This window comes from Accipiter gentilis, chromosome 33 (assembly GCF_929443795.1).
Source record: "Accipiter gentilis chromosome 33, bAccGen1.1, whole genome shotgun sequence".
Classification (NCBI taxonomy): Eukaryota; Metazoa; Chordata; class Aves; order Accipitriformes; family Accipitridae; genus Astur; species Astur gentilis.
This window is the reverse complement of record NC_064912.1, coordinates 779,168-806,812: the sequence shown is the minus strand read 5'-3', so window position 1 is coordinate 806,812 and position 27,645 is coordinate 779,168. Positions and strand designations below refer to the sequence as shown.

The following is a 27,645-nucleotide window of genomic DNA, read 5'->3' as shown; positions in this document are numbered from 1 at the left end:
CGTTGTCCCCCCCCCCCCAATCCCCCTCCCCCTCCCCCCGGCGGCGGGTGCCGTCCTGTCCCGGCAGGCCTTGCGCGGTGCGGCTGGTGGCTGTGTCGGTAAGATGGCGGCCGTGAGTCTGAGGCTCGGAGATCTGGTGTGGTGAGTGGTGGTGCAGGCCAGGCGGTGGCGGGGCAGAGTGGGGTGGTGGCGGCGGCCGCGCGGGCGGGCGGGCGGGCGGGCGGCGGGGCAGACACCTCTCGCGGAACGAGGCGGAGTCTCCGCCTGTGGTAGCGGAGGCGCAGGCGGGGCGGCGGCGGGGCTGTGCCCGGCCCGGGGGAGCGCGGCGCGGCGGGAGCCCAGACGGGCCGGACCGGGCCGAGCGCTGTCACCCCGTAGCCGCGGGGGATTCCACGGTGCAGCTGCGGGTAGGGAGGGGTCCGGCGGGGCAGGCGGTGGCGGAGCCGCGGCCCGGGCGGCGGGTCTCGCCGGTGCCGTCCCTCGGGGGCGGTGTGAGGAGGGGCGGGGGGAGGCGATCTGGGGCCACGGGACTGGGCTGGAGCGGGCTGAGGGGAGGCAGGCTCAGCTCTTAGCCGGGCCGACACCGGAGGCTAGCGGGAGGCGGCGCAGAAAAGAACCTGTGTAAGATGGAGGGAGTGAAGGGAGCGGGACGGAGGGGCGATCGTTGCGAGGCTCGGTTGGAAATACGGTCTCTTCCTAAGGGAGGTGAGACGGGACGTAAATAAGTTAGTAGGTGTTTAGGAGAGCGACGATACCATTTCTTGCTAGTGCTTTAATGAAGCAACGCAACAGTCCGGGAAGAGAGCGATTTTTTTGCAGGTTAGGGTGTCCCTCTTGAAGCTCACAGAAGCCATTTCCCTTTGTCACTCCAGTTTTACCCTCAAATAGTCAGAGAGCTGTGGTTTTTTATTTCCTCATCAGAAAGACTGAGGGGATTCCATCAAGCCCTGTCAGTGCTGATTTTTTAAGTGCATAGGCTCTACTGTACTTGACAGGCTAGGGTGTCCTGCTAGGGCTTGCAAGAAATAGCTAATCCCCAACACGCAAGTGCATGCATTTATATTTATATCCCAGATAAAAAGAAGCGTGTGCTCCAGGCTGTGACAACTGCAGTTTCTCATCCGAAAAATTGACAGTGCTGTGAAGTTGTCTAATTTATATAGCAAAGTAAGTAAAGATCGGTTCCTTTTAGCAAATTCTTTTTTTCAAACGAGGATTTGGGGAGTGCACTGCTCTCAGTGTTGGAATGCAGATTATCCTGCTTTAGTTTTGTACATGACAACCTAGACAGGTACTATCCCTAGAGCCGTTGCAGAAGAACCATAACAGTAAGACAGTAACATAGGAAAGGCTTTGATGAACGTCTTGTTCCGTACAAGAACGGAAGCATTGAATACAAGACATGGTCACGGTTACAGCTCTTGGCAGTGTTCCTGCCTGACCATTGCTACTGAGTCGTCTGTGTAGCATTGCCATCTCAGGAGAGGCTGCAGTGCCACTTGCTGAGAATTTTTGGTTGAGGAGCTGGCGGGCTCCACAGGTTCTTTGCCAGTCTCTTGCAAGACAATGACTGATAAGGTTTTGCGAGTTCTGCAGCCCGAGTAAGTGACAAGGGTAAGATAATGGTAAAGCCACCATGCTGAGAGCTAAGACTAATGTCTCTTCCTTCTCTATGAAGAAGGGGTTTTATGTAGTTTTTGTAATGGAAACATTTGCAAGTGTAGGAAATAAACTTTTCTGCCTTTCTTATGGCTCTTTTGTATCTTTAGCACGTCTTACTGTGGTGACGAGCACCTGAAGAAAGTGATAATGGAACACCTGTTCAGGGGATCCTGCCATTAGTGCTTTCCTGTGAGAACTTCTAAGAATCTCAGCTCTCTGAGCTGGAAATCGGTGGCTGCTGTGCTCACTAGACTGTTCTGTCCAGATGGATATAAGTTACCAACCTGAACTTGGGTTTGATTGCCTGCATCAATACTTTTTTCAGTTCCTTGTGAGGGAATATCCAGTCTTACAAGAGTAGTAAGCACTATAGCACTGTATCTTCCAGGCCGAAGCTATGCTGCTGCTGTTCTGTTCGCTTAAGTTCTGATAGTCCAGAGAGTTCATGCAGACTCTTTAGAGACTTAGTTTAGGTGAAGGTATCTAACAATATAATGCTTGTGTGTCAACTGCGGGTCTTGCCTTTCATGGTAGATTTTGAATTAAGTTGTAACTCTCTTAATATGAAAAATATGACATAATGCAAGAAGGTAGTCGTGGGATAGTTGTTTTTTTTTTTTTTTTTTTTCCTCTGGTTCTAGTGCCTAATACTTTCTTTTTTCTGTAGGGGGAAGCTGGGCCGGTATCCTCCATGGCCAGGAAAGGTGAGGTTTGGTTATTTGATTTTCTTATTTATTGTTGCTTTCTTAGTTTTTGTTTGTGTTGGGGGTGTGGTTTGGTGGTTGTTTTTTTTTTTCTTCTTCTTTTTCCTTCTGCACAGAGAAAGCTTTGCCTGAAAGCATTTTGGTTGAAGATTAGTATTGGGGTTTTTGTTTAGTTTTTTGTTTTTTGTTTAAATACATACCCCACAAATCTAAACTGTGAACCAGTTTAGGGCTTTATTTGATCTAGAAGTTCAGCCTGTCACTAACAGCTGTTAGTTCAGATGGAATGAAAAGCAACAGAGTGCGGTTCATCCAGTTCTGGAACTGACTGTGTTTCCCAGTTTTAGCTATTTAATCCCTATCACTTTCTGCAAGACAGGTTTCTTTCCTCCTGTAGTAAAAGTAAATGGGTTAAATGCACTGTGTTAAAGAATAGAAATAGAGTCTGGCTTCTCAAGGTGTTTTTTGAGTAATAATTATGGGGGTAGGGAGAGTAGTTAAACTTTCTCTTCTGGTTTGGTTGGTTTTTTTTCTGATGAAGGGCCAAAAAGGTTAAAAAAAAAAAAATCAAAACAAAACTATATTGCTATTTTTATTATTTCTACTTCTCTGAAAGAACTTTGCTTTTATTTCTCGTGTAGGTATGAAGACTAAGCATGTTGATATAACAGCATGTGGCAGGGAAAAGTGTTGTCAATGTGGCTGACAGCCATAAATGTATGGTTATTGGATCAAGTTAAGTCCAGGCTCCCCTACAGCCTTTCACCTGTGTAACTGAAATTCAGCTTTACTCTTTACTAATATTTTAAACTTTATAAGCAATCTATTCTGAGAGTAAAGACAAAGCTTTAAATGTAAATTTTAAAAGTTACCTAAGTGGAACAAACTTTTATTAATGCCATTTGGTTTTCTAAACTTTAAAAAAAGATAGCTAGCTTATCTATTGGGGATAGAGAGAAGAAAACCTCACTAAGAATGTAGTGATGTATCATTTTGGCTACTTTTTCACTCTGCTGCAGCCTACAATATCTAAGGAAAGACATGGATTAAATATTTGAAAGACTTACAACAGGTTCAAGTTCTGTTCCTAGTCAGATATATAAAAAAAAAAAAAAAAATTAAAGCTAAAATAGCTTTAACACAAGACAGTAAAATCACAGGGTATAAATTTTCATTATGTGCTTTTTAACTTTCACTTCTAATTGCCTTCAGATTGTTAATCCACCTAAAGATCTGAAGAAACCTCGTGGAAAAAAGTGCTTCTTTGTGAAGTTTTTTGGAACAGAAGATCAGTATGTACCTGCTTGTTTTCATCTGGTGAAAATACCATGCCATATAATATGGATCTTTCGGGGAAGAAATATTTACTAACACAGTGCAACGTAGCTTTGCCAAGTATTGTCTTTGATCTATGTGCAAAAAATTCAACTATTATTGCATGCTATAGCCGCTCATGTGGGTGTATGAAGACTGTAAAGACTTACGTACTCAGTCACGTTAGGATTTTAGTTGCTGCTGTGAAGGAGAGTTTTTTGGTGGCTTGCCATTTTTAGGGGAGTAGGTGCAATGTGACTGGGTTAGATTTTAGCATGTAACCATGTATGAGAAAGGTACAGCTAAGAGTATGCATTTGTTTTTCTGCCAGAAGAATAAAACAGCTATATACCTGCCATTTGTAAAAGAACATACTGTCATACCTGGTAACTGAAAACATTCTTGCTGTGCTTTGGGAAGACTTTACAGTATAGGAAAGGCAAAAGTGTTGTAGACTACCTTTTTGCAAGGCAGAATTTATTGATTCCAAACATGCATACAAAATCATAGTTGTCTTAGATACCTACAAACAGGAAAAAAACCCCAGAAATCTGAGAACTTGGGTTTTGTGAAACTGAAAATTATTTTGCTAATTTTTCAGTTTTTCCCTTTATTTTCTGCTATTTTGCATTAAGTCATGCAGTAAGGGAGAAAGTTACAAATATTTGTGGAAGACTGGAAAACCCTTTAGTCTTTGGAAAAAAAGGTAACAGTTGAGACCATTTAATGGGTGTTTCTTAAGGAAATTAGTTTTGACTGCTAAATTATTTTTACTCAGTATTTAAAAATAATTTTCCATTAAGAATTGAGGTCTAAACTTGATGGAGTAGAAGTGAATGCTGCATACCAATAGGAACGTTTGTTGGCTCTCTAGTAATGTAAGGCAGGTGAAGTTTGATTTGAAGGCAGAGAGGCAGAGAGTGTTTTGTGATGGTGATGTTGTTGTTGAACATGGTTATTTGAGCTAATCAAGTTCTAAAAGTTGAGGAGATTGAGTCTTTCTATCCTGATTGTTCTTGATTCTTGTATTTCACGTTATTGAATCGAATACAGAGATGTTTTATATCAAGACACGTTTGGAAAAAGTGGTCGTGTCTGGGATACTGTAGCTGAGATTAGCGCATCATTGCAAATGAAGAGTTCAGTGCCGCAAAATAACTGGGATCTATTACATGATTCTAGAGCTGTGACTAGGGAAAATCCAGTCGTCTGGCACAGTAAGGTAGTGTGGTCATCGTCATGTCTCCCCTTCCCCTCCGTGTCCATCTTGTGAAATTTAATCATTTCCTGGTAGATAATCATGACTTAGAAATTTGCTTGCTTTGACTGGCATACCCTGCCTGAAAATTAAATGGAAATAAATACTGCTCCCTTTGTTCGTCTTTTAAAATAATATTGATAGGCAGAAGAGAAGCTTGTGTGCCTGTTCTGTCCTGACTTGGAACTTTAAAAGAGTGTGCTGGTTAGAACTGTGCTGTTCTAACCAGTGTGCCGCTTGAGAAAATCCTTCTCTTTGAGCATAATCAATGAACCATGTCAGGAAAAAATAAATTACTTCACTTAAAATGTGAGCATGAAGAGAAAATTCCTTTACTTATTTTGTGCAAGTAACTAATGTGTTTTGCAAATACTTTTTCTAGGTGAGTATAAACAGTAAGTGGAAATACGTAACTGGCAAAATGTCGCTACTCTACAAAATGAACAGCATATGACTAGGAGGATGCAAAGCTCCATCACTGACTGTAGTCTGTGGTGTGATGAGTATACTTACTCATACTGATATTCTAGCACACATTGCTTCTGTTTTCTAGCACTTCGCTCTTTCTGCCACTTTCAAGTTTGTAAGGTGACATTACTATACCACTGATCCATTTTGACAGCTCTTCTATTATTGCCTTACCCTGTCAAGGTTTAACAGGCAAGGATCTGGATATAAACTATTTGCCTATTGTCCAGTGTGTGTGAGGCGAAGGTGATGCTAGTTGCTGGGTAGAATCCCTCTCTCAAACTTCTGAGGGTGGTTGCCACCCAGTTTGTCAATGGGTAGGTAATCTCAGACTTGATAGTCTTACTTTCTTCTGAGGATTCCTAGGTGACTGCCGTGGCCAGAAATGCCACAGTTTCAGGCTAGGTAAAAATTGTTTCCTCCTGACTTATGTGGCTCCAGTTTGCCATATCAAAGATTAAGGAAAGGCTGCTTAGAAGTAAGAACTGGTGTGCATGCATCTGAGCTGAGTGGAGGGGTGAATAAAAACCTACTGATGAATTTGGAAGTGGTTTTGGTGTAGTGTATAGATAGGTTTTGGTTATTTGTGAAATCCTGAATAGCTTAGGATACAGCGCAGAAGAAAATACGTTTTTCTTTACCTGTGAACTGCATACTAATACTTACTGGCCCAGTGTGATGCTGCAGTGACTAGGGAAATATATTAACTGGAAGATTGTAAGTAGTTTTGGCCAAAGGCATAAACGTGAGAGCATGAGTGCATTCAGACTGTGCTCTAAGACCTGGCTTTTGATAAAGTTTCTACTGAGCTCCATGCTTCTTATGTTTCTTGTGTTGGTGTAGTTAGTTGCTTCTGTCACTTTCAAAGTAATAGGTTTTCTGGAAGATAAGGATTCTGTACCCATGGAAGAAGAATTTGCTTGTTTAAACTGTGAAGTACACCTATGCTTTACCACAGTAAAAGCCACCTTGATGTTCATAGTAGTAATATAATATCCACTTCCTATTCTAAGTGATTGCCTCAGTTGTGATGTGCATATTCATCTAATGTCTCTTATTAACTTGCTCTCCAAATTGATACAGAGATTTTTCTAGTCTGCCTAGGAGTTCTTTTCTGAATGTCTCTTAAAGTAAGTCACATTAAAAGGATTCTTCATTTAAAATCAGAAGAGATGGTGTTTCCTGCCCATAGACCTGGCAAGCATGTAACAACATCCAATTACGGGAGTATAAACAACAATTTTAATTTAGTCTTTCTAAATGGAAGTGGAGCTTTGACCCCTTGTCTGTGTTTCTAGCTGTGCTTTTCAGATAGTTTTTAAGATCCCCTTTTATTTCCCAAGCTACAGTCTTGTCCTAGGAAATCTTCATAGATCATTCCAGTAGTCAAGTACTGCAATGTAAGAACTTACACATTGCTATATACGTGCATTTATTGCTTTTAGTAGTTAGAACTAATAGATTAGCAGGCCCATAGCCTACAAGTCTTTCTTGGTGTGCTTCATCTGGTTCAAAACATTCTTACATTTCATTGCCTGCTTGGGAACTCATTATGACATTGTCAATAAATTATTGCTTTGAAGGTGTCATTCTACTATGTTTCATAGAAATACTAGGGAGAATCCTGCAGTCATCAGAGATGTGTGTACACACATATTCACGTCCCATGCCACCCTCTTCTCCCTTTAGATATTCTGTAATAGCCAAATCATCTTGCAAGTTATGTATATCAAAGTCTTAATAGGAAGCTGGAACAGTCCATTCTTACTCATGGCACATTTTTGAAGTGTCAGTACAAAACTAATTAGTCTCATTAAATGCGGTGGGGTCAAGGGGCACTTCCTGACTTGATATATTGAGGAAAAATTGGAGGAAGCTTGCAGTCCAAGATAAGTATAATGATCTGCAGCTTATTTCCATCAGGCTCAGTGATTTTAGCACAGCACTCTTTACCTTCCCATCCTCCATATCCTGTTGGGATGCAAACACCTACCCTCTTCTTCTGCCACTGTTCTTCCTGGTTTTCAAGGAGACGGAAATTTCTGGATGTCGTGTTTCTAAAATGTTCTTTCAGGTCCTGACGTCAGAAAACACTTGCTTAAAGTTTGCCAGCTGTTGGATGTGGTGCCCTTTGGCAGTCTGAAGAGCCAGAGGGTATAGGCTAAGCTGACAGAGGGAGTTAGCTTACATTGCTGGTGTTTTTCAGTTAGGCAAATTATCCCATGCAGAGCTCTATGTTGCTGTAACCAGACTGCTGTATAGTCGAGCCAGCTGGAATGTTGTTAGACATCTCTACAGGCAGAGTGCTGTAGCTGAAAACTACCATAGTCAAAATGTTTCCACCTCTTACTGTTATCTTTGGATGTGTGAGTACTCTGCAAAATTTTTTTTATTGCACAAATTTGAAAAATTTAATACTTAAAATTTCTTTCAGTACTGCCCTGCTGCTTGTTTTCTTTTGCTAAGTATCCCCTCCTTTTAGCTGCATGGATGTTTCTTCTAATTTAGTGTAGTCGTTTTTGTATTTTTTTGCCATTAAGAAGTATACATATCAAATTCCAGAGTTCAGCCATTTCCGTTGCTTTACTGATGAAAATTGGGGCATTCCCTTTTAATAGCAGGAAACCTATCCTGATTTCTCTGTTGTGTGCTCACACACACTGGGCTTGTAAATAACTGAGCAGTTTTCTTTTGTCTTTCAAAATTGGTTGTGTTAGCTTTTAGTGTGGGCATTTAAACTGCTACAGTCTAAAACTTTATGAATTTTTCCCAGACTGTAGTAGGTAATAGAACTTTGGAGATACAGCGCCACCGTTTTCCATCTCTAACTGTAAGGCTTGCAAAAAGTGAGTATTTGTGGATATTCCTCCACTTTTCATTTCTCCAATTTATCATTAGGAATTAATATCTTTAGACTGGAAGAGAGTGGCTAGAACATTGGGGATTTTAAGGTTGCCTTGCCTGTGCTAAGCTCATATCATGGATTTGAATCTGGTATCTCTGGTTGCATCTCTTCTGTACCATTGTTTTCCATGCAGCTCCAGGTCACATTTGTACTTGCCTCTGCTTTACAAGCATTCTAAGTTTTGATTATTGTTCATGAATATAACATGGATTTTACATGAGTAGTGTTTCTATAAGAATGATGTTTTGGAGGGGATGAGGAAGGGTATGGAGAAATCAGCAGAGGAACCCATTACTAACAAGTATCTTTTTTACATCTTTTCACTTTCTATTTAGCCCATTCTTTACAGATAGCAGATGACTCTGTGCAGTCATTAATATAATTTCATCTTAAATATGACATCTTCAGTAATGCTACTAATGCTTTTCTACGGCATTAATTCATTGCTGAGTCAGGAGAGAAATAGTAGTTCCTTTTATATGTTGTATTATAGAGACCTGTTATCTAAATATTGGCCTTCATTGGCTTTGTGGCTATTGCTTAACAGAGAGAGACCCTGTGTATAAACATGAATTATTTTGTTTGGTGGAAAGTTTTTTTCAAGTGTTTGAAACATTGCACACAAATGCCTTATGGATATCTGGTGTCAAAAGATGTGTTCATATCTTATAGAAAATTGTCCAGGTAAGTGACACACACAGAGTAAACTAGAAAGGAAAAGACTGGTTTAAAAATTTTATTTACTTATTTATTTATTTTTAATCCTGAGGCAGCATTTAAGATTGTTTCTGACTTATTAGTTTGTCTCTGAGATCTCTGGCTCTTTGTCCTGGGGGATCACAAGTGCCAAGATGCACCTTCGAAGCCAGGAGCCAGAAAGCTTTGTGCTTCAGACTTTCTCCATACCAAAGAAAAAGTAATGAGAAAGGAAATTAATGAACTTGTGCAGTGAGGAGGGATAGGATGTGCAGAAATCTAAGAGAATGCCTTGATAGAAGAAAAGTTTGTGGGTTTTTTTATTATTATTTAGAAATTAAAATCTGGCAACAACATTTAACGTGCTTTATTATAATGTACTCCAACATTTTGTTTCCTTTGTATACATAATGGAAAGGCTTCTCATGAGCTGATGTTATCTAGTACCTAGGGATGCTTTATCACTGAGTGCCACACAGAAGAGCTTTACAGTATAAGAGCATTTTAAGATATGTTTCGCTGTTACGTCCAGGCAACTGGGAGGGATTCTCTGAATAGCTGCTGGACAGCAGGCTCTAGTCTGAAAGTAATGATTTGACTTGTTATATTATGTTAAGTCAGTTATTATGAAGAAGATATAAACTAAGCAAAAGGATTCAGCTTTGCATGCAAAAGAGTACAGGGTTCTGCTTCCAGGTTATGGTGGAATCATGGTGTAGGCTATACTGGCAATGTGGAAAGGATGCTAGCATTTTTTGCAGTTGGTTCTAGCAGGAGGCCTCATCTCTCCAAATGTGACCCAGAAAGTTGCAGTCTACTTTAAGCAAGTTGATTCCTGACTACAAACAATGGCTAATGCCAGTGAGGAGAAAGATCTCCATGAAGTTTTAAAAGAGTTTACTGGGCTTTACTACTTCATGAAGAGAGGACAAGCAAGATCCAGCAAAGCAGCAGCATTATTATTATTATTATTATTATTATTATTATTATTTTCACCTTTATGTTCAGTGTAGCTGTATGACATGATGCTTACAGTGTTTGAAAAGGCAGCTATTAAACCATTTCACCTGCTTGCAGAAGTCAGACCGCACTGGAGAATATTTAAAGCATATAATCATGGCTAGTTAATGTTTGTAACTTAGAGATGCTTTTGGACCAGGGAAAGTCAGTTTGACCAGTTTTTACTGTGTGCTGGGCTGCTGTATGTGAAGAAGCACTGTTGGCCATCCTAGCTCAGGAAAAGCTCTTCAGAAACTTATGCAGGTATGTTTTCAGTAGGATGGAAATAGCTTTGTAACAGTGTGGCTGATAAGCCTGGGCTTGAATCTGGGGAGAGAGGAAAGTATTCTAATCTCTGCGAGAGCCACAAGGAATGTTGAAAGCAAAGGCATTCCCCTAAGCCGCAGTGAAAGAGTGAAAGAGCTTGTCAACTGTAACGAAAGTGGAGTTGTCACCCTGTACTTGACCACTTAACCATTTGGTAAATGTTAAGAAGTCCTACTTAGCAGCAGTGGAAACAGGGGAGTCATTTGAGTTTCCTCACAGGACTGCAGTCAGGTTAATACTCTGCTACTGTACTAGTTTATCTTAAAATATCAACAGTGAAGAAAATGGTTCTTTTTCCTCAAAAGTGAAAATGTTGTTTTCATGCAGAATATCAAGGTACATCAGAAATACGTTCATCAATGAGCTGGCATTTGCACTCACTTTATTTGTGGTGGGCTCTATTGTAAGATACATAATTTTGTTTTTTCCTCCAGCTATTGCAGACACTTGTGTGTGCACAGTATGTTTGAACAAGGGATTGATGGCTTAGAGTTGTTATGTGGCCTCTGCTTTCAACAACCTCTTGAGCAGATTCTTATTATTGGCTACCTTATGTGGAGGCATGTGATTATCGGTGTTCCTTCTGGTGATACAAGAGCAGTCACTAGACTGCCTTTGTTCTAAACAAGTATCTAAGATCCCATCCAAAAGCTGTCTTGCTGATAGAGAATACGAATAATGCTTAGAGCAGAGCACTGCTAGCATGAGGGGATATAAAACTTGACAGAGAAACCAAGTAAAAGTGTCAGAATAAAGTTCTTGGTGAATGCAGAAATCACAGCCCTTCAGGTTGTAGAAAGCAAGTTTGGGCTGCTGTCATCTGTTTCTCTGGAGAAAAAAGTATATCTGTGTGTTTCTAAAAGTGGGATGGTTGAGAAAGTTGCTGTTTGGAGAATATAATTTGTTTGTTTGATTGTTTTTGTTGTTTTTGGTTTTTTGTTTTGTTTGTTTCTAGTGCTTGGATCAAAGTGGAGCAGCTGAAGCCTTATCACCCTCACAAAGAGGAAATGATAAAGATTAACAAGGGTAAGCGCTTCCAGCAAGCTGTGGATGCTGTAGAGGAGTTTCTTAGAAAAACCAAAGGCAAGGACCAGGTGAGTGGGTTCTTTTTTACTGTGTGCATCAAAGCAAGTCTTGGCATGAACGATGGTCAGATGCATTTTTATGTGAAAGGAGTTTGTTACCTCTGGCAAGTTGAGGAGGGATTTGTTTACATTCCTTTGTTTTTTGTTTTTTTTCCCCCTATCCTCTCTTCTTTCCTATTCAGTCTTGTTTGGTGGGAAAAAAGTGTTGTTAAACTGATGGAGAAACTGAAGAGGCTAATTGATCTGCTTGTGATGATTTGATAAATCAGTCTTAAGTCTTGGGCTAGAATTTGATGTCTACTAATCTTGTCTTTAGTGTATTGGAAGTGCACATATGTGCACACACTCCCAGCAAGTCTTCAAGTGGCCTGTTCTGTTACTCGCTTACTTAAACTGATGTATTTTTGCAGGAGAACTAACCAGGAACTTCACTCACCAACTTCAAAGGGCTAACAAATAGCTAGTTTTCAAGTTACTGTGCTGTTGTTTTGCTTGGTGGTAATCAGCACAGGGTCGCCCACATCCTTGGTTTTGCATGAAAATCATTCCAGCTCTTCTCTTCTTTCCTTACCATCTTCTGTTCTGTAATCTCTCAGGCGTCTTCCCATAACTCCAACGAAGAGAAGAATCGGCGTAATTCCAGTGAAGAAAGAAGCAAGCAATCTGCTGGTGAAGAGAAACGCAAGGCCAGTTTGTCTGAAGGAAAGTTGAAGAAGGGCACAGGGGAAGGAAAAAAGAGGGTCTCTTCTGTATCGTCAGAGAGAGGATCAAAATCACCTTTGAAAAGAGCCCAGGATCAGAGCCCCCGAAAGCGGGGGCGTCCACCCAAGGATGAGAAGGTTTGTGTTGTGCATGTCCGCCAGTGCCCTGTGGACTTTGCAGATGGACTCTAGGGTTGACTGGCACCTTGACTAACAGGCCAGCAGGAAGAGTCAGTTCAGTATCAGGTTTTTTTAAGCTGTTCCATGTTACTACTTCTAGACCATTTGGCTGCCTGATACCTTTGGCAAGGATATTGTTGGTTCTTCCTGTAATTTTTACCAGTTAGTTATTTTGAGTAGCTTTATTCGTATCTTTGAGAGGGCTTTGAGAGCTGTATCATGAGACTCCACCTTTCATCTTGCCATCCCTCAAGTTCAGTTTGTGTGGGAAGGATTAGTGAAGAGGTACGGGTCTTCATCTGATTCCTGACTTCTCCCATCTCATCTACTTTGTATGATTAAGTGATCAGTAGTCACTCAACTTCACCCTCAGTACTTACAGAGGATGGGGTATTCTTAAGGGCTAGGGCTTAAAGAAGAAACTCTTGTAGCCTGGGAAATCCACCAGAAGAATTGATTGCATTCATTTCAGCTTCTCTGCTCTAGGATATATTTCCATCCTCCATTATAAAGGTCCAACCTTGGAGCATTATTATTTTATCCCCATTACTTCCCTGTTATTTCTGGATGTTGTGGCAGCAACAATAGCCACCAATACTTTGTCTACCCTCATCTAGAGTTCCAGCCTTTTTATTTATTGTGGAACTCACTATTGTGGTCCAGATCTTCCTTTTCCAATTGGATAATTATTTCGGTGGATTATTACAATGCACATGCTCCATCAGAGACTACACCTGGAGACCATTGGGAGACTTCAGCTGATATACCATGTGGCAGCCTGCTTGCTCACCTGTGCTTCAAATGGATCACGTTATGCTGTGCTTCACAATCTTTGCTTTCAGTGCACTTCAGGACACAAGTCAAGATGGTAGTCTTTGATCTCCAAAGTTGTGAATGGATTGGCCTTCACTGGTTGAACAGCAAACTCTTTCTTGATGTAGTAAAATGAAGCTGATCACCTCAGATATTAGCTATGAAGGAAATACTGGCTTTTTTTTTAGAGCCAGCTTCTGTTAAATCAGGCTGTATGACAGAGCCCATCAGTTTCTCCTTTTGGGGGGAGTTGGAAGAGGGGACGAATGATGCATATTTGTGAATTCTTACTAATCATTACAGAACCTGTGACTTGACTGATGCAGGAAAACACTTTACTGGCAACATAATTTCACCTCTCAAAGTGTCTTGCTATGAGCGAGTTGTATCTTCACATATTTCAGTTACAATAAGCCACGGGGCCTTTTTTTCCACTTGCAAAATGTTTTTGTGTCTTTGAGCTAGATTCATTCCAAAATTGATCAAAACTAATAGCTGGGAGAGTTCTGATTGTGCTGACGTGTTGCATGCTCAGGTTCTACTGTGTTAGCTACCTCAGGGCATCAGAGCACTTTAAGTGAGTTAATTGTAGTGGTAGAAATTATTTTACTTGCAAATTGCTGGCAAAGTCGTTTTGAACAGCTTATCACAGAAGTGGCCAGCTATGTGATAAATGTCTGGCTGCAGACCATGAAAATAAGCAGGCTGATGTAGGAAAGTAGCCTTATAGCTTCTGGACAGTAATGTACTGACAATTAAAGAAATTGCCATGAAAATATAACAGTACTGCCTTAACACTATTTTTCAGCATGGGAAAGAATTTTAAAATCTTGTTGTCTTCTTGCCTGTTTCTCATAATTTCCCCAAATTCTTAGCCTTAGGGTAGAAAACATTTGTTGCTGTCCTGAATTACTGCAGTTGGGATTTGGGGATTTTTGCCCCATCACAGTCCAAATTCTGGCTTTCCAAGTAATAAGGATGCACAAAATTCAAGAATCCAGTTGTTGTCAAGGTGTGCTCTCTCTAGAAATGGTCTGTAGGCATACATGATCATTCAAATACTCTTGTTTTTAAGCTTATATGAATATTTTCAAAGGACCAATGTGACTTGATAGGTATCAGAGCAGGGTTCATCCACGCTTTAGGAGTTGAAACAGCAGTGTGGTCTCTAAGGAGAGAATTTTAGTGTGCAAGGCTCTCCCTACACGCTTTAGGGTTGGAGACTGATGTCTAAAGTGTCCCTGCTGACAGACGAAACAGTTGCATCAATCTGAGTTACCTTCAGAAGTCTTGCTCTTAATGTTTTTGCAAACAGTGGTCTTCTGTTGTGGTTCTGAGTAGACACTAAGGTATATTGTGCATTTTCAGGAAGTAATTTTGGAGGGGAGATAATGTGATTCCATTTCTGAACCTTCATTTCAGGAAGATAATACATACTATGCAGAAGTCCTGCACATTTTCTTCATATAGCATATGTCTATGACCTATAGCATAAAGACCTATTTTAACCTATGTATCTTGGGGAAATAAGAAAGATAAACTTTAATGTGTTCAACAGTAAAAAACCCGATGCGTTAAGTATTATTGTGACATGACAAATCAGGGCCTGTTGAGTGAATGGGGCCAGTTTCTGTTTCATGGATTCTGCAAACTTGAGCAGATATGACTATCAGCCTCACACTTTGAAGGTTCTCCTGTTAACAGGTGGGCTACTTTTTTATGACGGGAGGATTAGAAGAGTTCAGACCTCTGACTGTGGTCATGTCCTTCACCCATTTGTTAAGCTTTTTGCACCCACCAGAGGAAAATGCTGGATCAAGTGTGTTCGTTTGCTTCTCTGCTTATTGCATGATTATACAAGTGCAGTGATTCCTCTTACATATGAAGAATGGATTCTCCAGAAGCCATAATTGTGTGGTTGAATTCCTTTGTTGGCAGTTCATGTTTTCTTCACCTCACCTGTGTTGATAATACACTCTGTGTTAAAATATGAACACTTCATGGAAAGGCATGTGAGATGGAAGGCATTTGTAGCACTTTTCAGAACTCTGTATGTGTGCTCATATGATCAACATGCTGTGGCCAGCCACTGAGCCAGGTTGTAAGCTCTTTCTGATCCACCTTCTGTCTCCTCAGGACCTCACAATTCCAGAGTCAAGTACAGTGAAGAGAGTGATGACTGGAACAGTGGCTGGATTTAAATGGCCACCAAGCGTCAGTGAGGTGAGAAACTTTACAACATATGTGATCTAGGAACTGAGTTTGTGGAAGCAAATCTAGAATCTTTTGTCTGGGCTATAAAATAGTGAGATTTTTCTCTGCCTTCTGTTGGAACAAAGTAAGACACTCTCATTCTGTCATTCTGTAGTGTAACAAAGCTGGACAAGATCCTGGGCAATTAAGAAGTATGCTGGGAAGTGAGATTTCAGTCTTTGTGGAACGATTTGCGGATTCACACTTGCTCTACTCATTTTTGCACTTCTTGTTTTAAAAGTATTGCTGAGACTGGCTTCCCAGAACCGGAGGAGGTGATGTGGATAGTCTCTCCCTGTCTGGATACTATTGTATGGGGTGGTTTAATTTGATTTCCCTCATAAGAAGCTTTTGGAAACCTTTCATTTTTGTGCATAAATAAATAAGCGATCAGTAAAGCAGAATAAGAGCAGTGTGACCTTAGGCTAGTGCATATGATGCTTATCGGGGCGGTGAGATACCTGGACCTACAGTCCTTGTTGCTGTTAATATGGGTTTGCCTAGCATGTGACAATGCTAGGTGTAATCTCCAGCCTATTCCCAGAATGCTGTTTTAAGAAGTTCCTTGGAAGCTGGAAAATAAGTGTGTTCGTTCCCTTGAGAAGATGCAGCAGGATATGAGATCTCTTCCTCCCATGTTAATCTTGCTCATAACCTTAGTTGGTTTTCCTACATATGTCCAAAAATGAGGAATTAGGAATTAGACTTGAATGGCTTTGGTTTTGAGAGTGAAACAAATGTAAACAGCTTAATTGAAACAGGCTGCTTGATAAAGCTGGTACATTTTATATTTTCCAGCTTAAGCTATTGTTCTCGTGCAGCTTGGGAGAAAAAGGGAATTGTGCTGTGGTTGCTCAGTGACTCTCTGGGAATGTTTCTGAGCCTGTACTTTCTTTCTTTGTAGCCTGTGAAGGACAGTGATCCACACTTTCATCACTTCCTGCTGAGCCAGACAGAGAAGGTGAGGATTTGGCAGGCAAGATCATTCTGCTGGTCTGTCTGGCTTGGCATCCTGCCCTTTGCTGGGCCTAAGTACAAGGAGTATGCGTAAAGAGCTCTGAAATTCTCTTCTTTGGGGTCTAGCAGCAATTAGATTCTCACGTACAATCTTGCAGCTCAGTTACTTCCTAACCTTAAGGTTTAGAGTGATTTAGCATTGAGTACAGCGAATAGTTTAAGTAATTAAAGATTATCTAGCACCAGGATTTGACAGATCAGTTGTAGTAAATTCTTTAGATTGAACATTGAGGGGTAGGAAAAGCTGTTTTTCTGTTTAAAAACCCTGTTTTATAGTCTTTGGTTGTCCTACCAGTTGCTTCATCTGGATGAGCTTGTCTATTAACTGAATATGGCAGGAGAATTTCCAGGGCCAGAAAATCTCCATGTGAAATATAGCCAGTTTATCTCCTGGCAGTCAGAAGCCTTGCAGGATTTTATCTTCAGCAGTGAACATCAGGACAAAAAGGAGAGATCAAATTAAATGAAAAAGGATTTATATCCAGCTGAGGATCTGGGCAGAGCCAGAAGGATTAAGAGCAGCTAACAGCTTTAATCTACACAAGCTCACAATAAGCAGCATGGGAAGGACCAGCCTTCACCTTAATGTTAGTTGAAAGCCACGTGCCTTCTCATATTAATAAGAAGGTTTTTCTTGCACAGCTGCATTGACATACTGAGCATAGATATGAGGCAAGGCACTTCATGGCAGGCGTTAGACATCTCTGTTTCCTTTGGGCCAAATGCGAGAGTAGGGATGCCCTGGATCCTTGCCTCTAGAGGAGCCTGTCATATGAACTACAGGAAGGAGTTTGCAGTACCTGTATCGGAAGACAGGCTGAATTGCTGGGGCAGGGTGGGAAAGGAAGAGCTTAGTATGTCGCAATAGGTTTTTGTTTTTATTTTCTCCCATTGAGGGAAGCCTGGGAGTTTTTCTGCTTTGCAGATGGTGGTGGGTGGGTGAGCTGCCTGTTTCTATCTAACAAGGATATGGTATGTTTGCTCAGCAGAGCAAATCAGCACTGTCCTTCCCCTGAATGCTTTGTCTTCTCCATACAGCCAGCTGTCTGCTATCAAGCCATCACAAAGAAGCTGAAGGTTTGTGAAGAGGTAAGGCAAATATTGGTTTTGATGGATTTTCCTTATTGTCCTGAGGACTTGCAGTTCCTCCAGAGCTGTGCATTCTATTTTTTTTTTTTATTATTTTTTTTCCCCACCCCACCCTCTTCCCACCTCCCCAGGAAACAGGATCCACCTCCATCCAGGCAGCAGACAGCACAGCAGTCAATGGCAGTATCACACCTACAGACAAAAAGTAAGATCTCCAACGCGCTTCAACCATTTCCCTTACTTTTTCTCCTTCCCAGCTCATACGTGCAGCCATTATCCAGCTTGTCACTGAGAATAAATAAACCTAACGTTTCCCTCTAACTACAGATCTCCTCTGTCCTTGTGTGAAACTCTGATTTGGGGGGGAAAGGGGGAGGGAGGCAGCTGAAAAACGAACAGGGGCTGTACAGTAGAAGAATTCAGGATAGGATTTGGCCTGGATACATTTGCAATTCAGGGCTTTTCTGCAGTTGCCCTTTTCCTGTAGGGCATACTGCAGAACATTAAGCAGTAGTACTTCTGAATGCTGTATGAGGCAGAAAGATAAAAGGGTATCTTTCTCCAGTAGTGCCTGGCAGTTGACTGGGTTTATTTAATCGCTCTTCTGAGCATGTAGAAGACAAGAGGAAGAGGGAGGCGTGCTCTCGCAGTACAAGAGCTTTGCTGTGTAGCACGTGAGCTTTCTGGTTTCTTCTAACGTCCCCCTTCTCCTTTCTAGAGTGAGAGAAGCCTAATTTGAGCTTCCTGTTTCACTCTGTAACTTCCGCTCTGTTCAAATTGAGTTCAGGCCACAACTTGCTGTTTGCCGTTGGGGTCGTTCTCATGGGATGTCAGTTCTCAACTGTACTCCAGGGGAACCAAAATAACAATGAAGCTGTTCAGGTAAAACAATCTCTCAGGAAAGTGTGGCTCAGAGGTGGGTTGGGAGAGAAAGAATATCTCCTCTGTTTCAGAGGCTTGAAAATAGGTGGACCTTGTTTGGGCTGTTTAAGGAGCGTATAGTGACTTGCTCTGACCTGTCTAAATTAGTTTGCTCTAACAAAAGGCAGCATGGCTAGCTGGGAGAGTGCAGCTGGCTTGCGAAAGCCACCGCGCATCTGTGGTGTGGCTAATTCTGAAGAATTAGCTGGGGAATTGCCAGGCAGATTTCATCTTGAAGTTACATCAGACCTGTAACTGAACACTTCAGAATTTCCTGCTAGAATTGTGGGTTTGGTATGAAGCTAGCTGCATGATGTATGGAAGGATCTTTGCAGCAATGACTGCAAAGGAATTCCTGTTGTGCAGGTAACTGTAGGGATGGAAATTGTTTTAGCGCATTGTCGTCTTCTTGAAGGGGGGGAACAAAACTCTTGCCAGCTTCATGGGGGGAGGCATGGAGGAAAGCAGCTGGTATCTGGGACTATTGTATTGTTGCTCATAGTGCTCACCTATTGCTTCCTTTCTAGGTCTGTCCAAAATCACAGCTGTAGAGTAGGGACTAGGTCTATGGTCTGTGCATGATGCCCAGTAGTCTTTGCTGGGCTTCATTAAAATAAAGGTTGTAATGTATCATTCAAAGTATAAGCAAGTCATTATACATGTTACTTAGTTTAAAAATCAGAAGATTAATTAGAGAAGCACTTGCTGATCTCCAAGTGTTCCTTTCATCTTCAGTAAGGCAATGGCTGGCAACAGAAAGCACAAGAGCAGCAATTTTAATAAAACAAACCAAACAAAAAAACCTACAAACTAACACCCCCCCACAAACAAACAAACAAAAAACCCCCAGACCACCAAAACTTTTAAGTAGTCTTCTGAAGCAGACTAAAGACTTTCTTCAGGAAATTGTTAGGGTTGCTTTGTAAGCAAAATAAATACCAGTTTGCTTTTAAAGCTCAGTATCTGCCCATTCTAGCTGTGGCCACAGTGGAACAGGTTTGGTTTTGTTGTGGTTTTGGGAGTTTTTTGCTGGTGATGCTCCAGGGTTTGCTCTTCATCATTCCCAAGACCATGAGAGGCTGACACCAATTGCTTTCTGTTGCATTAATGTTTATCTCTTCCCCTCAGGATAGGATTTCTGGGACTTGGCCTGATGGGAAGTGGCATTGTCTCCAACTTACTGAAGATGGGTCACACTGTCACTGTCTGGAACCGGACTGCTGAGAAGGTAGGCATGTGCTTAAGATACAGGTGATACTGAACCTTTTCAAAAAATGTAGTTACCACCTCTAGCTCAGGGAGGCCTGGAGTCACCAATCAGTGGTGCCTAGGAGAGGATGCCAAAGAAACACAAGTATATGCTTGCCACCTTTTTCTATTATTATTTCCTAGGTGCTTGTTGGTGGCCACTTTTGACTAGATGAAGCTGTAGTCTGTCCTAGTATGGTATGGTCACTCTTATGTGAACAGTCCCCATCCCATTCCCATTTTGTATCAGATGGGAGGGTTGCCAGAAAAATTACAACCATGTATATGTGTTGAGGGATGCAGTGTAAAGTGCCTCTGGAAATACTGCTGATGTAAATAGCCAAGTCATTGTGTCATGGAGCTGGACAAAAAGACCAAGTGCTGGGGAATTGGTTCTAGGAGTGGTGTGATAAGATGCACTGCTTGACCACAGCTTCATCTACACGTCCATTGTGCTGTTCGTGTTGCGGTAACAAAGGTTCTGTTGAAAACCTGCTGTGTTTTCAAGACCAGGATGAGAAGGGTTTAGAGGTGTATTCAAAGTGAAAATGAAGCTTATATTACACTTACATTCTAGCCAGCATTATGCTTTGTAGTGGAGGAGGAAAAGTAGGTAACTGGGGGAGATATGGTACTGCAATGATATTGTGGAATATTAAAGGCAAGAAGGGCACTGTGGTTACTTTGTTCAAAGGGATTAAAAGATTTTTTTTTTAACTGCAAAACATGGGTGGTATGAGGGGATAGGGTAAGAAGGAGCTAAGATTTTGAAGCAGCAGCCCACTAAAACACATTAGTCTCAGCCGTGCATATTCCTGTTTACAGTGCAGTAACACATTTTGCTCTGTCTGCCTGCCAGTTATTTTTCCCCTCATCTCTCCTCCAAAACCCACAACATTCAGCCTCTTATCACTTCACCTAAGTGTTCTCTTTTCCTGTGTCTTTCTTTTGAAGTTCTTCACTTGGAGTTTCAGAAAAGCTGCAAAAGAGCCCCTTGTGGGCAGGGGGGCGGGGACGGACGACAAACCAGCAGAAGACAACCCAGTCGCCATGTAATTAATATGCCTGACTCCTTTTGAGTTGGGTCCGGCAGCAGAGTTTGTTTCAGCAAAATGCCAGAGAACCCATTTGCTCTGTACTTAATTTTTCTTACGTTTGGATTTGTGACTTTTGCAGTGTGATTTGTTCATCCAGGAGGGGGCACGGCTGGGAAGAACCCCCGCTGAAGTTGTCTCCACCTGTGACATCACCTTTGCCTGTGTATCAGATCCAAAAGCAGCAAAGGATGTAAGGATTAGCTCTTATTTTTCCTCCACCAGCTAGATTACAAGATACAGTCACTGAATGCCACTCCTGATTCCTACTAACCATGGTAGCCTGGGTCACTGTAGATGCTGGGCAGTGCAGCTATGTAAAAATAAATATCCCAACAAAAAAAATCACATTTTTTAAAAAATCATCTCTGGGGGTACGTTTTGATATCCCTCTAGGAGTCTATCAGTGCAGTGCCAAGCTCGCTTGAATTGCTGTCCTGCAGGATTGGAGTTTCTCTGCAGACACCCTATTGCTTTACCGCTCTTCTGTTCCCCACAGCTGGTACTTGGTCCGAGTGGAGTGTTGCAGGGGATTCGTCCAGGGAAGTGTTATGTGGATATGTCCACTGTGGATGCAGATACAGTCACAGAGTTGGCCCAGGTAATCACATTGAACTGAACTGCTAACATCTGTGATTCAGCAGCAGTACTGTAGTTCTTGTTGCTTCAGGTGGTAAGCTGTTGATAATAAAGATGCTTCTGATGATTTTGGGGCTTCTTTTAGGAGACACTCAAGTCCCAGGCAAATAAGACAAAATAAACTGTCAAATCTTGACCAGCAAACAAAGTTGGATGAGATGTTCCCTGGTGATAACAGCAAAGCCTGTAGATTTGGCAGGACTGTTAGCTGGCACCAATGCAAACAGCCAGCCAGATTTTGATCCCTTAAGAAGTATTTATAGCCAGATTGGTATTCTGCAGCAAACTGGAGGAGAAAGCACTGTCTGGATTAATAACTGTCCTTAAATGATAAAATGCATAATCTGCTTATTTTAAATATTCTGGTTGGGGAAAAAAATGCCTTCATGTTTCATTCTCTAGAAATATTATTATAGAGAGGATTTCTGTAGAAGTGTTCTGATTATTTCTGATGTGGCATCTTTGATTTCCTCTTTGGTTTCTGGATTGTTATCCTCTGCCTTAAAGGTAGTGTGTGGTGTTGCACGAGGAAGGGAAGTTAATTTTGGTGAAGTTTTAAGCAGACATATTGATGACACAGTAGTGTGTAACATGAATTTGGAGAATGAAGGGTCATACATATTAATGAACCTCTGGCTGAAGAGATCTGTCAAAGGCCTTTCCTCTTTGGGGAAGAGGGGAAAAATATCGTAACAGTCAATCTTCTGAGATTCCTACACCACATGTGCAACTTCAGCACTGGTTCCTTTGGCTGTTACAGGGTGCCATGGCAAAAGCATGTAAGTTCAGCTGCTTAAAACATGCACAGTAGTGACGGGTGCAAGAAAGTGCTGCTGGAGTGTGAGGGCAACTTTTGGTCTCAAGTACCCTTTGCAGCGCATCACTTTCCTCTTCTGTTTATAAGTCTGAGCTATTTGTTCTGCTTTAAAATTCTGTTCTCAGGGACAGGAACGCCCTAAACAATGTTCTTGTGCTGCCTACTCAGCATCAATGTGTGCTGTTCACGCATAGCTAACCAGAGATGCTCTTTTTTTCTAGGTGATAGTGTCCCGGGGTGGTCGCTTTTTGGAAGCACCGGTCTCAGGAAATCAGCAGCTATCTAACGATGGGATGCTAGTGATCCTGGCAGCTGGTGACAGGGGTTTATATGAGGACTGCAGTAGCTGTTTCCAAGCGATGGGGAAGACCTCTTTTTTTCTAGGTAATTGAAATGCGAAGGGCCTGATAGCAGTTTCTTACTCAGTGCAAGGACTGGGAAATCCAGCAAAGAGTCTTAGAGGCGTATGTGTTATCTGTTTCTTGTCTTCTTGGGCAGTATGGGAAACTGCCCTGCTCTTTGGGAACTTGGCCAATTTCAGAGCGTCTAGCCCAAGTTTTCTTTTTTTGAATACTGGCTCATTTTGGAGGATCCATGATGCTTTTATTTTCAATCATACTCTGTTATGATTTCTCCCTTCCTTTGAGTGCTTGGAAAATGGGTAAGGTTTTTTAAGTCTTTCAGGGGAGGGGAGAGCTGCCAAGTACTTGGATGTGAATAGTCTGGTAGTGTTAATACTGTGTGGGATGGGGGAGCAAGGCTGCTGTATCTCTTCTGGAGGAATGCCCAATGGTATGTCTCGCTCCCAGGTGAAGTAGGCAATGCTGCCAAGATGATGCTGATTGTGAACATGGTCCAAGGCAGCTTCATGGCAACGATAGCAGAAGGACTGACTTTGGCTCAAGTGACTGGCCAGTCCCAACAGACCCTTCTGGATATCCTCAATCAGGGACAACTTGCCAGCATCTTCCTGGACCAGAAGTGCCAAAGTAAAGTTCTCTTACGTTGTTTTATTATAGGACATTTGCCACAACCTAGCAGCATTTCAGATAATGGCAGAAGGGAGAAAATAACCATCCCATCTACATCAGCCTGGGATTCTGGGTATTTTAAGCATTCTGGAAATGAAGAGCTGAGTTCCATTCCTTCCCCTTCATAGCCAGGGCTTCTGAGAATCCACCCCAAGCTCTGCATTGTCTACAGCCTGCTTAGAACTTGAGTTCACAGTGAGGATTTCATTGGGGCAGCATAATGAGTGAAATGGAGGGCAAGCTGCTTAGAAATCTGAGCTCACTTTGTCAGTGGGCAATAGTGAAGTTATCTGCTGTGGTCAGATGGAGAGCAGAGAAACAGAAGAGCTAAAAACAGTGTTCCTGCTGATCAGTATGGGAAAGGGAAGTTTGGTGTTGAATTACATGCCCTTGCAGTGTGGGCTTGATTTACTTTTGTTGTGCTTATTTTTTGCACCCATTCCTCTTGACAGATATTTTGCAAGGAAACTTTAAACCTGATTTCTACCTGAAATACATACAGAAGGATCTTAGATTAGCTATTGCACTGGGCGATTCTGTCAACCACCCAACTCCCATGGCAGCTGCTGCCAACGAGGTAAGAGCTGTTCAGTGTTCAGATATGTTTTATTCAGCATTTCTTCAGTAGAGCCCTTTGTCAACAAAAGACAAAAATCTAGGAATTATGTCATCTCTAAGACAAGGGAGCAGCAATTGAAATATATTTTGACTAGGATGGAATTGGATTTGTTTTGATTGTAGAAGCCCTTAAAATATCACATCAGTAAACACAGATGGCCTCAACAAGACCTGGTGTGTTCTGATATGCACTGCTCTAATTACTTGACATACTATGCAGTTCTCTGGTTTGCAATGGTCAGCAAAACAATTTTTCTGCTGAGGAAAGGCTTCACACAAGAGCAGGCACTGATCCTTTTCTAATTTCTCTTCTCTAGGTCTATAAACGAGCAAAAGCATTGGACCAATCAGACAACGACATGTCTGCAGTGTACAGGGCCTACATCCACTAGGCTGCACCGTTCTTACTGTTAATACTATGATTATTGATTAATATTATTATGATACTGGGTTTTAACTCTGGACCAGTCCATCTCTGTCTCTCCATTTCCTTTTATACACAGACTTTGAGATCTGCCACGGAGGCAGCTGCTGCGGTGAGCCTTCCCCTGGTGGCAGAAAGGGGGGAGGAGGGGGCTCGGATTGTTGCAGTCTAATTAGAAAAATCCATGCCATGCACTGACAGTCATGGAACAGAACAGTGGCGGCTTGTTCAGAAGCTCTGAGGCAACTCTGCCAGAAATCTGCTGCTTGGCTGCTTTTATTTTCCAATTTGTATGCTTGTCCAAGATGCTGTTTCTAACGATCCCTTTTCTCCTTTGCTGTGAAATAATGCGTGTGTTGGACTCTCTGCATCAAGGGGACAGGTGACACACATCCCATCTACCTGTGAATATCGCTAAAGTCCTTGGTCCCAAGTAAGGTGAGGAGCATTTCCTGTTAATCGGCCACTGTTAGAGAACAAAGCACCTCCCATGGAGGAGAATGGCAGTTCCAGAAGGTAATGGGGTTGCATGCAACACTGTCTTGATTCTGCTTCTTTTTAAACTTCCACCTCCCCAGCACCTTGATGGAGGAATTCCTTGTACTGTTAAGAAAAACAGATTGCATCCATGTCTTCCCCTGTACAGACAACTGTAGCTTAGGGAACACAAACCTTACTGAAAATTAGAGAATGCCAGTGTAAACGAGCCTCCTAAAAGGCTAATCACAGCTGCCCATCTCACAAACAGCATTGGAGATCAGCATCTTTGCATAGAAAACTGCAAGAGAAACATACAGCCTAAAACTGGGCCAGAGGTATTTTATTTGGGAAAGGAACAAACCTTAGGGTTGCTCCTGGCCTTAGCTTATGTTGCTTTACTACTTGCCTCTTTTTTTTTTTTTTTTTTTTTTTTTTTTTTTTTACCCTTGTAGTCAATAATTACAAAGGTGTCTTGAATTGTAGCAGTGTCACAAGCAGAGTGATGAGTCTGAAAGAGGCGAGAAGAATGATCGTAGAGCCAAGAGACTGAGAATCCTGAGCTCCTTTTCACGTTCTCTCTCTGGCCTTTGTATGGTCATTATATCTCTTAGCCTGTTTGCCCATCTTTAAAGGTGGGTGATGATTACCTACCTCACAGGGATATTTTTGTGTACTGATTAGTGATCTTTATACATGTCAGACTTTCCATACATGTTCTTAGTCTTACTACTCTGGGTACACTAGCACAGCATGAGACTTTTCCCTGTACCTGTGACTCTGCTTGTAGCCAGATACCAACTTCTAGAAAGACTAGTAAACAAATGGGAGGCTAAGACCACTGCTGAGCTTTAGTCTAGGAATGTGGGACTTGAACTGCAGATGCCAAGGCTAGAGAGCAGAGATGCTCTCAGTGTTGATAGCAGAGCAACCCAGAGTCCAAAGGATGCCTGTCTCTCTGAAAATGCACAGAGCATGTTTTTGGGTGTGGTTTGTTGTTGGGTTTTTTTGTTTGTTTTTTTTTTTTTAATTGTTCTCAGTATTAGCCTTTTAGGAGGGTTCTTGCATTTTGGATTTGAGAGTTAGTAAAATGCCAGCAAGAAACTTTATTGGCCAAAATCGCTTTTCAGTGGCACAATCTCCTCCCTTGGTTTGGGATTCTGAAAGGAAAGAAAGCAAATTCAAATTAGACCATGTTCCTTTAAATCCATGAGGTCTGCCCCTCCCGCCATCTTATTTTTCTAGGAACTTAATGGCTGTGTCAGGAAATTTTCCTGTGGGTTAGGATTTCTGACCAATCCTGCTGTGTGCAGCATGTGCATATGGTTCAGGGGCACCTTATTAAGAAACAGAGAAAGTATCAGATACTCATTACAAATCATGACATCTAACGCCTAATGCTGTAAATGTTACTTTGTTGAATATTTCACCTCCTGTGATCACTATTATTTGTGGGCTAATATTGTGTTAACGCATTATGTCCTGTGGTGAACATCTCCTAGTAATAGATCCGTTAGATATCACTTTGCCCGTTTGTCAGTTGTATATGTGAACAATACTAGTTACACATAACATGTTTCTTTGGCAGTGCAACTGTCATCCTGCATGTAGATATTCATATTAAAGGCACATATAACTACCCAGGATAACCAGCCATTAGCCTGCTTTTGACACACTTGTGCTTCCCCCATCCAGAAGAACTCCGCTATTAGCATCAGAAGTCCTTGGTTAAACATGCCGCAGTTAAGAAATCATTTACATGAATGGTGTATTGAGGGCATCTGGGCGAAATTGTGTTTTGGGGGCAGGAGATAAGACCACAGGTTTTATAGTGTAAGAAATCTTTTGGGAGGAAGAGGGAGGTACTGTCTCGGGTCCAGCTGAGGGTGGAACTGTGCTGAGCCAGTGCAGCAGCATCCCCAACCTGTCCCTGCGGAGATCTCTTGGGCCGGGGTAAAGGTGAATGGGTCTGAGCAAAGGTAATGGAGGATCTCCCTCTCTTCTACTTTGTGGTGCCTCTGGATAGAGTGAGAATATGAAAGGAGCTCTCAAGTCCTGTGATACGTGTTTCGTAGTGAGTTCAAAGAACCATGTTTGTGAGAGAGGAGAACCACTCCCATGGCAACTCACTGCTGCAGGTTTTGTTTTCCAGAAATACTGCAGTTCTGGAAATGGAGATTGTTATTTATGTGGGAGTGGCAGGTGCAGACTAGTTAAACACTGTAATTTATCCTGGGAAAGTCTGACTGAAGCTTTCTGGTGAGGTAGGTGGATGTAGAGTGGCTGGAAGGTGCGGTGCTGACCAGCCAGTTGTACAATCACAGATATACCAGGGAGGAGCAGGAGACCGAGAGCTCTGAAGTGTGGGTGTGAAGTGAGGAGGAGGGATGGAAATGGTGAAAACCGGACTGTTTCAGATGCCATTTCAGATTGACTTGTGTCAGTCTCACTCGGATTCTTGTATTTATGTCTGTAGCCTCTGAACATGGATCTTAATCTGTTCCTAGGCCTGAGATTGGGGGGAGGGAAGGGGGGGAAGCTGTGGATTGAGAGATGCTCTAATAAAACTGGCTAGTCAATGTTGTCTTAATATTGTTGACAATTCTGTAAAGTTCCTTTTTATGAGGATTTCTGTTTTAGAAATTTGCTTTTTTTGACTCCCTCCTTTTTAAAGAGAAAATGTGACACTTGTGAAAAAGCTTGTAAGAAAAGCAGTTTCTTTCTTCCTCAATGATAGATCCTATAGTTAATTAAGGTTGTGAATTTTTATTTTTTTGCCTTGTTTTTAATTAACGTTTGTCATTCAGAATAGGATGTGTGAAAATGTTTAAATGGCAAAACAAAAAGATTTTTTTTGTGCAATTAACAAAGCTACTGGCAAAAAGAATAAAACCTTTCTTGGTAA

The 27,645-nt window shown here is 41.8% G+C and overlaps 1 protein-coding gene across 3 annotated transcripts; it reads left to right on the top strand.

Annotated features, from left to right (window-relative positions):
- The first annotated feature begins 43 nt into the window (after window positions 1-43).
- GLYR1 (glyoxylate reductase 1 homolog) lies at window positions 44-27,645 on the top strand. Of its 3 annotated transcripts, XM_049791450.1 has the most exons (17): window positions 63-141; window positions 1,075-1,167; window positions 2,330-2,366; window positions 3,579-3,658; window positions 11,289-11,427; window positions 12,015-12,257; window positions 15,249-15,335; window positions 16,270-16,326; window positions 17,421-17,471; window positions 17,603-17,676; window positions 19,521-19,620; window positions 20,817-20,927; window positions 21,234-21,335; window positions 22,412-22,574; window positions 23,000-23,179; window positions 23,674-23,798; window positions 24,157-27,645. In XM_049791450.1, the coding sequence occupies exons 5-17, from the start codon at window positions 11,341-11,343 to the stop codon at window positions 24,229-24,231; spliced, it is 1,455 nt and encodes a 484-aa protein (XP_049647407.1). In that variant the 5' UTR covers window positions 63-141; window positions 1,075-1,167; window positions 2,330-2,366; window positions 3,579-3,658; window positions 11,289-11,340; the 3' UTR covers window positions 24,232-27,645. The 3 variants fall into 3 exon arrangements, with proteins under 3 accessions (XP_049647406.1, XP_049647408.1, XP_049647407.1); XM_049791449.1 differs by lacking the exon at window positions 1,075-1,167 and having other exon boundaries at window positions 44-141; XM_049791451.1 differs by lacking the exons at window positions 1,075-1,167; window positions 12,015-12,257 and having other exon boundaries at window positions 44-141.